General features: G+C 42.0%; 1 protein-coding gene across 1 annotated transcript in view; it reads left to right on the forward strand.

Moving 5' to 3' along the window:
- EFCAB6 (EF-hand calcium binding domain 6) overlaps positions 1-18038 on the forward strand; it is a 469029-nt gene that overhangs the window by 43260 nt on the left and 407731 nt on the right. Inside the window, exons 2-4 of the mRNA XM_069228294.1 lie at positions 1593-1740; positions 7240-7460; positions 9083-9183. Of these exons, the coding sequence (XP_069084395.1) occupies positions 1599-1740; positions 7240-7460; positions 9083-9183 (464 nt within the window). The 5' untranslated portion in view covers positions 1593-1598. The remainder of the gene's footprint in view (positions 1-1592; positions 1741-7239; positions 7461-9082; positions 9184-18038) is intronic.

The following is an 18038-nucleotide window of genomic DNA, read 5'->3' on the forward strand; positions in this document are numbered from 1 at the left end:
CCAGTCTGGATTCCGCAAGAACCGCAGCACTGAGACCACCCTCCTTGCATGTACTGACGACATCAGAACCAGAGTCGACAAGGGTGAGACTGTCACACTCATCCTCCTAGACCTCTCCGCCGCCTTCGATATGGTCTGCCACCAAATTCTCCGCACACGCCTCCACAACGCAGGTATCCAACACAAGGCCCTAGACTGGCTTGCCTCCTTCCTCACCGAAAGAACCCAGAAAGTCTGCCTCCCTCCCTTCCACTCCACAGCCACCAAGATCATCTGAGGAGTCCCCCAAGGGTCCTCCCTCAGCCCCACCCTTTTCAACATTTACATGGCCCCGCTCGCCAACACCCTCCGACCTCATAGAATCACCATCATATCCTACGCAGACGACACCCAACTCGTCATCTCCTCCACCCAAAACCCTACCACCGCCAAAACCAACCTCCACGCTGGACTCCTTGACACCGCTAAATGGATGACAGTAAACCACCTCAAGCTAAACTCCAACAAAACCGAAATCATCATCTTCGGCCCCAACAAAATTATATGGGACGACTCCTGGTGGCCCACTGCCCTAGGATCCCCACCAGTGCCCACAAACCACGCACGCAACCTCAGCATCATCCTGGACCCTTCCCTCTCCATGACCCAGCAAATCAACGCCATCACCTCCTACTGTTTCAACACCCTCTGCATGCTGCGAAAAACCTTCAAATGGATTCCCATAGAGACCAGAAAGTCCATCACCCATGCACTCATCAGCAGCAGGCTAGACTACGGAAACGCCCTCTGCGCCGGCACCACACTCAAGCGAAAGCGAAAACTCCAGAGGATCCAGAACGCAGCCGCCCGCCTCATCCTGGACCTCCCACACCATGAACACATCTCCTCACACCTCAGATCCCTTCACTGGCTTCCGATCGACAAGAGGATCACCTTCAAAATCCTCATCCACGCACTCAAATCCCTCCACAACACTGGACCAACCTACCTCAATGAAAGAGTAAACTTCCATACTCCCACTCGCCACCTCCGCTCCGCCGACCTCGCACTCGCCACAGTCCCCCGCATCCAACGCGCCACCTCCGGAGGCAGATCCTTCTCCTACCTCACCCCCACAACCTGGAATTCCCTCCCCACCACCCTCCGCAAGACTCAGAACCTCCTGCTCTTCAGAAAACACCTTAAGACATGGCTTTTCGAACAGTAAGCGGCCTCCCCTCCCCCACCCCTCCTGACCCCCCTCCCTCAGCGCCTTGAGACCCTTACGGGTGAGTAGCGTGCTCAATAAACTTTTTGATTGATTGATTGATTGATTTTAATTTCTGTATACATTTTCAAGTTATGTGTTTGATTTCTCTGCCTTCAATATATGTTGACCTACCACAGAATAGTTTTATATGTAAAGTAATATTATTATAGGAGCTTTTGAGCGCCACCTCGGGCTACTCCATGAGTCTATGTTGTCCCAATTCACCATTTGTAAACAATTGCGTAATTAATATGCATATATTGTTATTTGTTACTGTAAATTAATTTCATCTTTACAATTGTATAGCATGTAAAATGACATCTTGTTTTGGCTTTCATTGTAGAGCTACATGATGAGTGTACTTAGTGCCTCAAATCTACATGCATTACGCCCTCATTCACGTGGAATTACTTTTGCCGTAAGACCTCCATCTGGAACAAATAGAACATTATCACGGAGCAGTTATTCATCCACAGTGAAATCATCTTTAAGTAAGTCTTTACCTGAGACCATAGGTTCCGAAAATGGCAGCACAAAGAAGTAAAATCTTTATGCCCATTCTGATGCAACATTATGGCTTGATGATTGCTTTAGGAAAGATATTTCCTTCAAACAGAGATTATCCAAACTAAAAGATTGGAGCGCTCAATGGCAGACTGATTACTAACAAGGATAATAAAGGAGTAAACCCAGGATTGAACTCAGAAGGAAATTTGAGAAGGGGGTATGTTTAAGTGACTGAGAAATGTTCAGAATTGAGGGGTTTCAGGAGACAGATGACATTCCGAGAGGAGACTTTCAAGTTGAGTTTTCATCATCATATTGCTGAAGGTCTCTACCAGAAGTGTGTGGTATCACTTAGGGATGCTGAAGATGAAGTTCAAAGAGATTTGGGGCAAGAAGTTAATCTTTGAAGAACTACAGAGAGAAGAAAAAGATAATGAAGAGAGAATTGCCTAGTTTAGTCTGTTGTGAGTAGTTTCTTCAGAGGTAAATTTGATGATTCCACTCCCTCAGTCCTCATTCCATCCTGTAGAATATCCAGTAAGTTCTAGTGACTGACAAAGTTGTCAACTGCTGACATGTTGAGAAACAGCAGAAGGTAGGAGTCACTATTGTCTGACATGCACAAATTATCATCAGTTACTTAGATCATGGCCTTCTCTGTGCACAGCCATATCTGAGCCAGTATTGTAAGTCATTGTAGAGTTCATTGACACCAGTGAACTCTGTCAGTTAAGTATCAAACTGTTTTCCATAAGCAGTGCTAGAATAGTCAGAACGGTAATGGCTCAGGAGTTGTTTAAATCATCAAGACAAGCCATCTACTGATTTCTTTTTTAGAAAGGGAAGTGGCATGACCAGTTTTAAAATCAGTGGAGAATTTGTGTGGGTCAGCAGAGCTATTAATGAGATTCATCTAGTTTGAACAAGCTGCAAACTAAGGTCCTTTTCGAAGAAGGTGGGAGAACATGCTGACATAGTTAGTTGTAAGGTTTGAATTTGAAGATGTCATAAACATGGGCCATTACGTGAGATTTGTTTCTGCAGTGAGGTGAAAGATTGACAATAAAACAAGTTTAAAAAAGAGTACAATATTTTTTACTTTGAATGAAAGAGGAGGGGAAACATTTGACTAACATTTGGTATTGAAGTCAGTGAGAACAACAGCTTGTGGAGGAATGGTTGTCTGTTTAACTATGTCAAGGAGATTTTTGGGTCAGTGTTTTGCATTGTCGAAATAGGCTGTGATAGGAGAGGCTTTAGCATAAAGTTATGCATTGGAATATCTTTTATGCTACAGCCTCTTTTATCACACAAAGTAATCTTGGCACAGCAATGGTTGGTCAGGTTGGATAGAGATCGGTCTTAACATCAGACCTTAGTCTATCATATGGAGTGTTCTGCAGTGGTTTTATAAATATATGTGATGCTTCTCTGAGTGCTGGAATAAGGCAGTATATCTTTGTACCACTCTTATTCCATTTCTAAGCCCTCTATATTACCGATGTTACTATTGCCACTGTAATGATAGTTTGTTCGCTGATCCTGTAAGGAAAGAAATTTGAGGCAACCTTGGGGAATCAAATTTGTCATCTGTGGATTGCTTCTTGCTTCAGCAGGAAGTGCTAAATTTACTGAGCCACTCTGTTAGCTTCTGACTGATCAGAAGCTTGATTGGGACAGAAACCTTATTTCCCACCTCAATTGCCATTATGAGAAGTCTGGTAAATCCTGCACCTCTGGGTTATTCCTGAGACCTACTTTGTGAGTTCTAAATAGGTGTAATTTATCTTGGGGAAAGGTTCACAGAATAATGGGAAAACCTGTAGCAATCGGTGGCCGGACACTGACTGTCCTCGTTATTCCTCATTCCAAGCTGAAAAACTTGTAATTGTGAACTAAAAATGCATCTGGTAATCACTGTGTCCCACACAATTGATTTTACATTACCAAAGCACTTTTCCTCATACATCTGAGGGCCTAGTAGTAGCCGACCTGGCTGTTTAACAAAAGACACGGCAGCAGCAGGAACTATATGAATGCTGCAGAGCTGCTTTAGCCTGAGGCCAGCTCATTAAACCATATAAAGATGTGTAGCAGTATACTTTGTCTACTTGTAGAGATCAGGACCAAGGGGCACTGTAGCAGTGGCCATTGGAGGAGAGCCAGACACTTCTCAGGATGTCATTTAGGGCTTACAGCTCCACTAGAGTAATGATCCTCCTATTCTTCTGGCTCAGTGTCTGGCCCCACCACAGACCATACACTGAGGGTCACGAAGAGCATTGGGATCTTTTGGTCATCTGATCCCTGGAAAAACAAAGCATCCCTTTTAGCCCCACATTGTCTTCAGAGACAGATATCCTTGTATCTCAATCCTTGTCCTCGCCATATCTAGACTCAGACAGTAAAGAGAAAATACTCCATCACACATGCTGACTGCCACTTCTGACTCCAAAATGCTGACCTGTTGGCTGCTTCAAAATATGAAGGGCATGTCAAACAAGAAATGGCTGACTGGTGCTGACCCAAGTGCCTTTTCCATATGTATTGTTTATGCTTTTTTCATGACTTAAGCTCTGGCATGCAGCTAAAGCTGCCTTTACGGCAAACTAAAAAGCTTAAGGGTGTTAGAATGTGTAGAAGTAAAAGTGAATGTCACTGTAGAGACTCAGGTAGGTATAGAAATAGTAGTAATGGTGGACGTAGATGTAGGAATTGGAAGTATTTGAGGATGCCGTAGGTGTAGGTATAGAAATATCACTAGGTGCTGTTGTAGATATATGGGTACATTTAGAGGCAGTTTTGGTAGGTGAATGTGTAGAAGTAGTTGTTGGGGGAGAGTCCAGATGTTGAGCTAGGTGTAAACTAGGTATTTTTATAGATATAGAGGCAAAAGTGAGTTCAAGTAGGTCTAGGGGTAGTCGCAGACACAGGTGTAGAAGAAGGTATGGTGCAAGCTAGCGATAGAACTAGCATTAAGGTTAGGGTCTGTATTAGGTTGATGCGTATGTTCCCCATTATGCAATTAAAGTTTATGGTCTCTTCATTCATTATTGGTATAATGTAAATGATTTAAAATAAAAATGCTGCTGTTATTGTTTAGGTTGTATTCTTCATTGTTGTATTTGTATATAATTACTTGTTGAGAACAAGCATTGTAAGAGTGAACCACCTACAATAGATATTAAAGTCACCCAAAAGGAGGGACTGTTTAGGAAAAGTCACCAAGTTCTGTGCTGCATCAATAAGAGGAGTACTGATTTGTACTGGAATCTTTAGTGATCAAAGGATGGAAAACTAGGGCTAAATAAGAGGTTGGCTGTATGATTCTTTTTCCCCTAAAGTATGGTACACACCCACTATATTGCTACCCCATTCAGGTGTTATGTTTTGTAGCAGAATGGGAAAAGCTACCGGTAAAAGATACCAAAGATTTGTAGTTAAGGAGCTAGTGATACAGGTTTTTGTACTGCATGGAGGTGAATGACCTGATCTTTTGTAGGGAAGATCTCGATTTCACAGGAGCTGGGGAAGACTGCAGTAAATGGGAGAGATGGCGGTGGGGGGTAAGAAAGAGGTCCAGTGTTTTGTTTGAGTAGAGAGAATCAACAACTGAGTATTACCTATTCAGGAGAGGATTTTGCAGAGTTGACATATTCTGTTTAATGTTCTACCTTGAGCTTTGTGCAGTGAATGTTGTCAAAAGAAGTTTCATAGGCAATGGAACAACCTTCCTGTGTGTGTGTGGTAAGTTTAATGGGATGTCCGGATTTACCTGTTGAATTATGGAGCATGGTTCTAGATCAGTAGAGCAGGGATGCTGAACATTTTGATTGGGCAGTTCCAAGTGTTCTCATGGGAGGAGCTTAAGGTTCATCCTTATAATATTGTGGCTTCGGCCCTGTGTTGTAACTGAGGGGTGCTGCACCAGTAGCATAAGCATGGGTAGTGGCGGGTAGGTGAGGGGCTTGGGAACGCATCATCTGAGTTAGCAATGGCTTCTGCGAGTTGTTGGTTGACCTGTAGAGGAGAATATTTTGAACAAGTATCAGTCTTTACAGTTTTCCTTAATACTTCTGCTCAAACATTATAAAAATGCACCATTTGCCACGGTTCCATTGGCATAGAACCCTAGAACCAATATAAATATCGATGTCATTTTAATCCCAGTTTTGGTCTAGCTCATCATTTTCCGGAGTGGATTATTTTTCGGTTTCAAAAACATAAACATGTCAAATACACAATACAGTTATTTCTCACATAATCCACTAAAATAGTTTGTCATGCATTACAGAAAAACGTAAAATTATCACATTACTGATTTGATATTTATTACTTTAAAAAAGGAATCAGTTTCATATACAAACTCTTTCCTGGCTTGACACAGACATGTATCCATCTGTAGTTTTTAGTCAGGTGTCCTATTTGCCTGATAATTTGGTCTTTAATTGCAACCTTACTGCAGCATGTACTGATCAACAGTCTACTCATTCACTCTTCCCCCGTCCTTCTAGTTCAGTGGTGCTTCAAAAATGTTTATGCCAAGCTCTCCCTAAGTAAATAGTATTTTCTCCAGCAGGTCTAGAGTCCTGTCATTTGTCCAGCAGGTTCAGAGACCTGCTAAAATGCTTAACATTGAATGTTACGTGCTGACGACATAATTCTAGGCCAAACCCAAAGCTACCAGAATAAACCTGGCGTTGAGTGGTGCCATCTCTGCCCTACCATCATTAAATGTAAGCTATGGACAAATGTGTATGTAGCACAGTCAGTTGTGCAAGATTCCTTTATGCACAAATAATGATACAGGCTTTCCTTCAGAAATAGAATAGGCACAGCAAAATTAGCAGCAGTGCAAACTTCCCCCACACAAGGAATGTAGCACGCAGGCAGCAGCAGTGGAAGCTGCCCATTGGGAGTAGCTCATTCTATACTCAGTCACAGGTAGCCTGCTGATAAGCAGCCTCTCAGCTTGCCGTCACAGATACTCCGCCTTCTTTCTGGGACGCTTGGCTGGCCTCCACACTACATCTTCATATTGAAGACACGTTTTATGGGATCTTTGTCCCTTACAGTCCTTGAGTGGATTTTAAATTGACAGCAGTCGTTGTACACCTCTCCCCTCAAAATTGTTCTGTTCTTGAAACACATGTCTGGTGAACAAGGAAGGGTGTTTGCTTCCACTTCGTGTATCAAGCGTTCAGGCCAGTCATAAACACAGGTAGGGTTGCCAGTGGTTGCTTGCCATCAGCAGGACTGATGCCTTCCATCAGGGGGCTCAAAGTGAGTAGGTGTCTAGTGCAAGCCCTGGATTCCAGGTGGCTTTGACATGTAAACCGAAGGTCATTGTGGATGTCTCACAGGGGGCGTCACTGCTGTGCTCATGTACATTAGCACGTTCGCTGCTCTGATCTGTTGTGGTCACTTGTCAAGCGTGTAGGAAGAGAAATGTCAATAAATAATCTGTCATTTTTGTGTTTCAGCTTCGTCTGTCCTGTCGACCCCGGATCCCACTCTCACATTATATGATATTGAACAAATTCTGTTTGAAAAAGCTGGCGAGAAAGAAGGCGAGCTGAGAAGTGCATTTAAAACTTTAGATGCTGATGAAAACTTCACAGTCACAAAAGGAGAGTTCCAGAGAGTGATAGACACGTTTCTGTTGCCTCTTACACAAAAGCAGTTTGACGCCCTCCTCTCAAAGGTGTGTATTATCGGCTGTGGGAGGAGGCGGGTAATCTTTTAAACATTACTGTTCTGTAATTATTGTAATTGCTATTATTACTAGTACTGCTAGAGATGCAGTGTATTCCGACTGGTTCTCTGATATTAGGAGTGGAATTTATCTATTTGTGTTAAGCCCTATGTGTTTTAACGTTTAGGTCTCTTCGCATTTCAACTTGCATAACCTTTTTCTACTGCAGCTAACCAGGCTAAATGTACACACTTTCCCCTTCAGTTTGTTGCCAACGTAGTCCTACACATGACTTGTGACTGGCTTCGATGAGGTCCATATAAATAGCAAAAATATGACAAAAGTTTCTTTTCATATGAATATCAAAAATGCAGAACAAGATTCTTTTTTCCTAAATGAAAATTTCTGAAAAAAACTAAGTGGAATTGTATATTATATATATATTTCTAAACAAAGATTGTGCTGCACTCCATGAAAGTTCGTATACTTTTAATTTCAAAATGAGTTAATCACCACCGATGCGTTTCGACCACCAGCCCTTAGGGATTTGTTGGGAGATTCCAGTACCACTCTTTGATCAATTGTAGATTGTTGCTTGAAGATATCGAATCCCTTGACAAATGTGATGATGCTGCCTGCGTTGTAATCTATCTCATCTCTTTTAAACTTTCTGTGTTTGCGTTCTTTCACCGAGTTCTCATATCTATCCAATTTGCCTCCATTACTTTCCTTAATTTGTTACTTTCCTCCTCTTGTTTCAAGGATATAATATTCTCCTCTGCCTCCCTCACTCCTTTGTGGATCTCTTCAATCTCTTTTTTGGCGTGTTTGATAATAATGTACATCATGTCATGTCCATGCTGTTAGCACCCCATTCTTCCAACATTTCCGATTTGGTGTCGGGATGGTTAGGTAATGTAAAGATCCTTAGTCCTCTGTAAAAGATACAGATGTATGTGAAAGAGTACCACTATGTACATTAGGGAAAGGTTAATAATGAGTTTGAAGGGATATGTACACTGCATGCAAATCGCAAATAAAAACCTTTGAGGTAATTATTGTTTTTAACAGCACTACATATCCCACAATGCCACATTAAGGGCACACGTGGGACAATATAAATGGAAGACATAGAAAACACACTCACGAACTGTGAGCAACACCTGGTGGTCGAAATGCGTCAGTGGTGATGAAGGTGATTAACTCATTTTCAAATTAAAAGTATACGAACATTCCTGGAGTGAGCACGATCTTTGTTTGAAAATTGAAATGAGGGACGATCCATCCCTAACCCTAGCACCAGCCTGAGAAAGCGCACCGCAATGGGACAGCTTTGTGTGGTGAATATATATATATATATATATATATATATATATATATATATATATATATATATTTGAAAAGGAAAAGCTTCAGTGGAAATATAATTATATTTAAAACGCGTTACAAACATTTTGGTGACTTTCGAACACCATGTACCGGTTATTTACATCCCACAGTGATCATATTTCTTAACTGCATAACACATCTTGTACTGTATTTAAGTTGCATTTATAAAGTGATTGATATAATAGGCAGTCTTCAAAAGCAGTATGTGAAGCTGATATGCACTCTTCATTCTTCACATATAGATTCCAGTCAACCGCAATGGTACTATCCCCTACCTTAGCTTTTTGGAGACATATAGTCCAGTTAGCCGGAATGTAAGCACAGCCAACACTGTTAAGAGAAGGTAAGATTTCTACATTAATTGAAACGTTTGGTTGTTAACAAAGGTAGGAATACCATTCTGAAATTAAATTTATACAGGGAAGAATATTAGCGAGTTAAATACTTTGATTGCCTTGGGATGTAGTTTTCTGAGCATGCACGACGAGTAGCTCATAAGTGCAAAACAGCAATGGCAACAAGACCTGCCACATTATCAAGTTTTTAAAAAAAATAAACTATGGTGGGCAGGTAGTAGCACCCACATTAAAAGTAAACCAAAAACGAAAATCTTAGTACATTTGTTATGGCGTCAAATTTTGAGGACATGCCAATAGAAAAACTATGGTGGTCATTTCAACCCTGGCGGTACAGGACCGCCAGGGCTGAAATGACAGAAGCACCGCCAACAGGCTGGCGGTGCTCCCCTGGTCATTACGACCGCGGCGCTTCGCATCGCCGGCGGTTTCCCGCCACAATGGCCCCGGCGGTAGTAATCCGCCAGGGCAGCGCTGCTAGCAGCGCTGCCCAGGGGATTACGAGTCCCCCTACTGCCAGCCTTTTCCTGGCGATTTGAACCGCCAGGAAAAGGCTCGTGGTACAGGGAGTGGCGGGGCCCCAGGGGAAATGTCATAGCGGGGATGTCATAATGGACACCGTGGGAGTGCGGCCGCATTGGCGGCCGCTCAGCGGTTTCAACTTGGCAGGCGGCGGTTGCCGCCCGCCAATGTTGTAATGAGGACCTACATCTATTGGGGGAAATTAATTCTTTAAAATTCCTTATTTTAAGTAATTGCACTCCAGTTATACTCTCCAGCTTAAGGTCAACAGAATCTCATTTGAAGTGCGATATAGTGTATGCTTCGGGTGTTTAGTATACAACAATGGATAGAAAACAATCTAGAACCATGTAGAGATGAAGGTACTCCTCTACTGTATATTTCATTTGAATTAACAAGGGTTACCTACTTTGCCACAGCTAAAACACCTCGATGAGGTGTTTTTGCAAAATATCGACTAAAATAGCAGGCTGCAACAATATTGATTTAAAGCTATCTGCTTGCACAATACTGTCAATGTAAGTAGATGTGGAGTTAGAACAGTGTGTCTAGACTGCCTTGTATATCCTTACCCTGATGCTATCGTGCATGTTGGTATTTTGCGATCTATATTAATGCAGATTGATTGACACCCAAAATAGAAGTACAGACATAAACATAATGAGAATGGTTTTCATACAAGTCTTCAGTAGGGTTTTTTCCAGTGCTATAGAAAAGTAACCTAGTAAGATGAGAAAAGATTAAAGCCCAGAACTGATCTCCAGTTAAAACATGCAAGGGGGGATGGGCAATACTCTTTTGATCAGTCGCTTGAGGAAATTTCACAGAACTTTTAATTAGCCCCACTGATTCTCATCAATACTGATCAAGATGGGAAAGTAATAAGCCAGGATGATTCTTACCACCCCCGAGTGGCTAAGAGCGAGTGATGGTTCACAGACCTTCTGCTCATTTTAAAGAAACCTCAGAAAATGTTTCTATATAAAGTGAACCTTCTCTCTAGTCTCAAAGGTCACAATCTTGATACCAGCCTAGGACCGTTGAGCTTTGCTGTATGGTTTCTGAGAACATAAAGTAAGGCCACCTGAATCTGTCTTTCTTTCATTAGAAAGCTTTATTCGGATTTATACAGATGATCCATAAAAGCATAGCACATCCAAGTAAATACAGTTAGAAATCTCACATATGACCATCATAAAATGTTGGATTTGCAAAATGCACACAATAAAAATAATAATTTAATACACATACGTAATTAATAGTTAAAAAGCCTTAAAGCTCATGCATTAGCAATATGGAGTGTTATAAGTGCAAAATACTGTACATATTTGATGCAACTCGAGATTTATATAAAAAGCCAGTAAAAACAGTGTAAAAAGTAAGACAGTGCTGTTAATCCTAGTAAGAAATGTCAACCCATATTCTTGCTTATTCTCCCTCATATCACAACCTTTCTAGGTGGTTCAAGGCTTTACGCCTTCTTATTGCATCCTTGATATAGGTCACAACGGCATTACAAGTATGAACATCTTTGAGGTTCAGAAGGAAATCAAAGGGCATCTAATGGTAAACAAAGCCCTGTTTTAAAAATAGGGGTCGAAGAACTCTTGATCTAATATCCTTATAAAATGTACAGAATAGCATAAAGTGTTGATTGCCGGCTTTTTTGTCGCATGGACACATAGGAAGATTTGAGGACCAGGATTTTGATTTAGGGAATGCAACAATGTGATGGAGCAGCTGAAGCTGTAATCTAGTCAAATAAAATCTATCCTGCATGTTGATCATGTTTATCAGGTAGCCTTGTATCCCCAGTTGTATCGGGCCCTTACAATAACTCTCCACTGTGGCCTTAGTCCATTCCTAAAGTTCTCTAAGGACCTCCCTTTTCCCCAGAAAGATGGTACTTAGTTCTTTTTTTTGGTAAATTTCAGGATGCTAACGGGATCCTGAACATTGCAATTTTCCTCTAGTTCCAGAAATAGATCATTTATATACTGAAAACAGGGGATTGTTCCGTACTGATTGAGTTCTAAACAATCCCTTATTATAGCTCTTGTAAACTTAGCACCTGATTTACTCCAGATGCTATGCCATTCAGCCACACCAGTAAGATGTATATGATGTTCTATGTGTGATATGTCAAGTTCCTTATGTACTATGTAGGCTGGGGTCGATTGTGGGGCTGCTAGGAGTCTACACAAAAAGATGTTCTCCTGTGTTTGAATCCATTTACAGTTTATCATACCCCATATCGTTGCTCCAAATAAGGCGACTGGGAGGCATTTGCTTTTATATAATTTTACCATTTCTCTAATTTGTTTTGTTCTAATTTTATTTGCAAATCTAAAGACCACATCAGAGGCCCTAATAAATTTTACATTTGAAGTTTGTAGGTGGATTCCCCAATGTCCATCCTGTGAAAATAAGATAGCTAAATTGTTAAAAGTCTTCACCTCTTCTAGTTTTTTGCCATTCACAAATTCTGTTTTACCCTTATTTTGCTCCTTGCTGCAGACCAATGTGTATGTTCTACTAAGATTATGTTTCATTGATCTGCCCTCCATAAAGGGTACAAAATTATCAATTAAAAGCTGTCTGCTACTCGCCGTCCTTAGATAGCTATACCGCGTTGTCTGCAAAGAATAGACTTGGTGTAGCATGGGCACATATTTTTGGTGGGTCTGTATTCAGCCTTTGGAGCAGGGAGTTGGCTCCGTTAATGTATAATGAGAATACAAATGGGTCCAAATGCCCTTTGTTACCCTAAAGTTACTTGTGCAGACCCCACTTTTTCCAAAATGCACACCGGATGTTAAGGAAGAAAAGAGCTGAGAGATATGGTTTATGATATCAACAGGGGTACCCATTTCAGCTAAGATCTGCCACAATTTAACATGGTTCACTATGGTTGAAGGCACTGCTTAGGTCTGCAAAACAGAGATGGATGTATCCTTGGCGTGCCACTATGTATTTACTAATTATCAGTTGTAGGTTAATGTCCTGCTCCACAGTACCAATTTCCTTTCTCAACCCATATTGGGAATCAGTAAATATATGGTTGTCAAATGCCCAGATTTCTAATCTTCCCAAGACCCAATACGGATATAGGGTGATAGCATCTTGGGTCTTCCCAATCTCCCCATAATGATTTAACTAGTTTAAAGATGTTAATGGGGACCCCATTCAGCCCTGGCGCTTTATCAAGAGTGCTATTTTATAAAGCTAGTGTGACATCCTCCAAGCTACTTGGGTTCAAAGGTTACCACCTAAGTTGGCTCTTGGAATAGAGCAATATCTATAATATTTGGGTTTAAGATCCCACTAACGTGGGTCTTCCATGCTTCAGGGGTGACTGAGACCTCCTAGGTTTGCATTATATTATCTTTAAGAAAGAGAGAATTAACAGTCTTACAGAACAAAATGCAGTCACAGGTGTCTGCTGCCTGTATCTGATTCTCCAAGCCTGCTCTTGTAGTTGCCTGTTCCAAGCCAATAAGGCTAGTTTATAGTTTCTTCATAATTCTTGGCTATCCCCCCTATTGCTTAGACGCTTCTGGAGCACATTCTTTAATTCTGTACTAACTATAGTACAGTATTTATCAAACCAGCCATGGGACTTACTATTTTTGCTGTTACCTACAGGGACTCTCAGTTTATCAGCGACTGCTGTTGCAATTTTATGATATGCTATTAACAGCTTTCACTATTCACCCCCCCATTGGGTACAAATATCAAAGGCTTAGGTATTCTCCTTAACTACAGTTTCCAGCAATTTCTTTCCATTTACACCTGCCTATTTTAAGCTAATCCCATTTTCCCACTGATTGGAAGGAAGTTACATGTTTTGGGCCCCCCAACCTGTGAGTATTTATGTTAAGTGTAAGCACTTAATGGTCACTAAGAACTAAGCGTTCTATCTTAAAAGATCTTATTTGGCTCAGTTACGTAAATCAATATATAAGTCTATAGTGGAGTAATGACCATTTCCATGAAATGTGGGCATAGCAACCCATTTGACTCTATCTTTTGCTCATTCATCTCCAGGTTTAATTTATACATGACTTCATTTATAGACTCCCCTTATGGGGCATGAGGGAAATGGGATTGTTCATTCTCTTTACAGTCACAGTAGCCACAGACAATACAAGTGGGACTCTCACATTTGCTCGAATTAAAATCCCCAGCCCAAACATACACATAATCAAAACCTTTTTCCCTTAAATCCGTCAAAATATGCATGCCTTTCTAATCGAAGTGGTTTTGCATATGTGCAAAGAACAACATCAAACTGATCCTCTGTCAGGAAAATGTGGTTCTACTATAACTCCTGTATTTGACAAGACAGGTCCTTCCCAGATGTCTTTTTTCACAACGTCTTTGAAACATTGATATGTTTTTTCCTACAGTTACAAGATAATTGTTCTGCCAGGGGAGTTTAATTTTGTTCCTGCAATGTTTAAGGGTCACTATCCAAAAGGCTTATCTGAAAGGCTTCTTTACACATTCTTACCTGAAAAGTAGTTTTGTTATTGCAATCACCTCAGCTAGAAGGGTTTAGGAAAGAAAATTCTGTGTTTAAAAAATGTGGTGTTCCATTCTAACAGTGGTATTTATAAATTATAATTTCTCACAAAAGTAGTCTCCAATCGTCATTGTAACCACACTACTTTTTGTTTGAAAAACAAAATCATCACCAGTAGATAGATCAATGCTTATGCTGTGTGCTGGAATGGATCTCTATTTGTATTTGGATGCAGCTAAAGAGATTAAGAAATATAAACAACTTGCTTTCAATTAAGGACCCATTTGAACAGGCCTGCTACATATGAATAATCAATTTATAGATGGATTATTTTGTGCATAAGTATGTGCGCCCATGAAGCAAACAAAGCTTTACCTAGTAAATCAAAGGCAGCTGTACCTCAGAATATAGATGATACGAATGTTTACCTACCAAAATATCATGGCAAAATATTGACTACCAGAATATCATGAAAGTAAGCACACATAGGTAAGTAAAGATTTAGAGGGTCATTCTGACCCTGGCGGCTGGTGGCCGCCAGGGCCACCGACCACGGGAGCACCGCCAACAGGCTGGCGGTGCTCCAACGAGCATTCTGACCGCGGCGGTTCAGCCGCGGTCAGAAGCGGAAAGTCAGCGGCCTCCCGCCGACTTTCCGCTGCCCGTGTGAATCCTCCATGGCTGCGGAGCGCGCTCCGCAGCCATGAGGATTCCGACCCCCCCACCGCCATCCTGTTCATGGCGGGAAAGCCGCCATGAACAGGATGGCGGTAGGGGGTTCGCGGGGCCCCTGGGGGCCCCTGCCGAGCCCATGCCAATGGCATGGGCACGGCAGGGGCCCCCGTAAGAGGGCCCCGCAAAGTATTTCAGTGTCTGACTTGCAGACACTGAAATACGCGACGGGTGCCACTGCACCCGTCACACCTTCCCACTCCGCCGGCTCGATTACGAGCCGGCATCCTCGTGGGAAGGTCGTTTTCCCCTGGGCTGGCGGGCGGTTTTTCAGCAACCGCCTGCCAGCCCAGGGGAAAACTTGTAATACCCGCCGCGGTCTTTTGACCGCGGCGCGGTATTTCGGAGGGGGGAATTCTGGCGGGCGGCCTCCGCCGCCCGCCAACATTGGAATGACCCCCTTAGTATTGTTAACTTCATTTTTATCTACATTGACTATATATATAGTCAAGGTACATGTATTTTGAGTTAACTATAACATAGTTAAGTTACACTTATTATATATACGTAACTTATCTTTTGAGAGGTTTATTGAGTTGGTGCATACAACATAACACATGCCATTTAATATATTAATCCAGTACATGTATACGGGGTATCAGTATCTCAGAGTGAGTGACGGTATACAACATAGCATCTGTCTCGAGTAGTGCTATAATCCAGCAATACAGTGCTCGGTGGTTCCTCATTATTGATGTATAGAGTTGAAAATAGAGGGCAGGGCCATTAAACTATGACCCCCTGCATGTGGTATCCGGGCAGCCCAGCATTCGTGCCTATTACACAGTCTAGGGTTCTAGTACCATTCAAGGTGGACGTTCATCTGGCGGGAATTGTAATTTTTTGGTGTTATTGCCAGACTGCTATATCTTCCTCAAGCTTAACATCCAGCCTAACCAGTTTTGTTCTAATTTCCTCTGCTAAACACCATTTGCCTATGTCCCTTCTCCAGCTGGTAATCGTGGGGACTTTGGGGCTGAGCCAGTGAATGGCCAGTCACCTCCTTGCCATCAGAAGAGTGAAATGTATAAATTTCCTCTTCATTTTTTTGTTTGGATGTATTTGCTCCCATTCCCAAAAAGCAGGGCTGTGGGCTGTTGGGAAATTCCAGCTGGAAGCTGGTAACAGTCAGCTGCATGCATCCATTATTTATGGACCCGTGGGCGCTTACTACATAAAGTGGAAATACGTGGCTATCGTCTGGTGCCTCTCAGGGTGACCCTGGGTCTTTGCGGGGTCTATCTTGTGAAGCATCAGTGGAGTAACATATGTGTGGTGTATGAAATTAAAATCCATTCGGTGAAATCAAGCATTACTAGTGATCGTATGGAGCAATGCTAGTGTGTTGTCCCATTGTCTGTCAGTAAACACGTGGTAGCAGTCTGTTTCCCATTTTGCTCTCAGTTTAAGTGGGATTTTCCGAGCATCTGCTCTCAAGGTGGAGTACTGCCATTTTGGCAGGTGGTTATTTAAATATTGATAATCTGTAATCAAACCCCTAGGGCATATTTTATGAGGGGGAGTGTCGGCACTTCAACCTTATGAAGAAATATCCCCAACGCGGGTCAAAGCATCAGGCTGAGAGAGTGAGGCACCTTTCTAGTCTGCTCAGATTGCACTCCAGTGATTCAGAAGACTGACACTGGTCTCAGTACCTCCCACCCAATGTCAAAACACAAACAAGGGAGCAAGAACGCTCCCTTTTTGAGGGTCTGTAACCAGTACGGGCAGTGATCTAACTAGGTGCAAGTACGGATTGATGAGGCAGCGTCCCTCTTTCGGAGAAGACCAATCTCTAGATAGTACCCTTCACTGCGCCACACGTATGCCTCCCTGTACCTCACCTGCATAACAATGGCCTGATCAGTGACGGCCAGATTTGTCTTCATGAGTTAGAACATTGCTGTTGGGAATGGGGTCCCACCTGGCCGTGGACGTGTGGTTGAGGAGATTGCATTCCCACATCTTCTATGGCATTCCCACATCTACAATGGCATATTTCCAAATGAAGAATCAGAATCAAAGTGATGACAAACCTGGTGAAAGCCACAGGCCCACAGAGCACCAATCATCTTCTGAATAACCACAACCCAGACCTATATTGTGACATGCCTATTCATCAGGGCTTGATTCTTCCAATTGGGTAGATTTAGAGGCTAAGAGATTACTGTGAAGAGACTTGAATAATCTTAGGTGGAAACCAGCTCACACTCACTCACTGTGGCCAAAGCCCTAAAATGAGCAAATTCAACAAAGGTCCCATAAGCATTCAGTGCCTTGACGCCTTCTGGTATATGTGCACTTTATAAATTTGTTTTTCATTTAATTTCATATAGCAAGATGAAACCAATTATTACTGTTCTCGAGCTGTTGGCTTTGTCATTTGTTACTGTGAGGGTGATCATTGTTCAGTGCTTTCTGCACATCTTTAGTCAAGCAGGGTCATTAACTGACCTTCATGTTCGGATCTGTAAGCTCAAGGTTCCCTATGGAAGGACTCAGTGATAAATGATGAGTTGAAACCTGGATAGAAACAGTCACTTACAGCAGGAAGTCACAACAGGTCTGGAATGATCCTAAAACAATAAACTACAGAAATACTGATCAATAAAATACCTGTTGCATTTTTTCTATGTAGGGATTTGGTCCTTTCCTGTATGCCGCTGAAAAAACAAACGCAAAAGAACTTGTTAGGTGTTTTCATACTTGCCACAGTAGAAAAAAAGCTTATCACAAAAGCCCCCTTCCCCAACTTGGTCTTCAATGCATTTGGACTTTTAGCTGTCAATTATGACACCTTCAGAAGCTGATATGATGACTGCCTTTAAGAATGAAATTCAGGATAAATTCCTGGATAAAGGTCTGCAAGAGCTCCAGAGTGACTTAGCGCCCATATTGGAGAACATGAAAAAGATGTAGATTCTTTGCAAAAGAGGACGTTTGACCTAGAAAAGAAGTGGAGAAAAATGTCACTACTGACATCACTTTGACTCAATAGCTGGAAGCACTAAGAAACACCACCAAATTAGTACTTTGCAATGCGCAAAGCTTGAAAATTGTTAC

The sequence above is a fragment of the Pleurodeles waltl genome, chromosome 4_1 (genome assembly GCF_031143425.1).
Source record: "Pleurodeles waltl isolate 20211129_DDA chromosome 4_1, aPleWal1.hap1.20221129, whole genome shotgun sequence".
Classification (NCBI taxonomy): Eukaryota; Metazoa; Chordata; class Amphibia; order Caudata; family Salamandridae; genus Pleurodeles; species Pleurodeles waltl.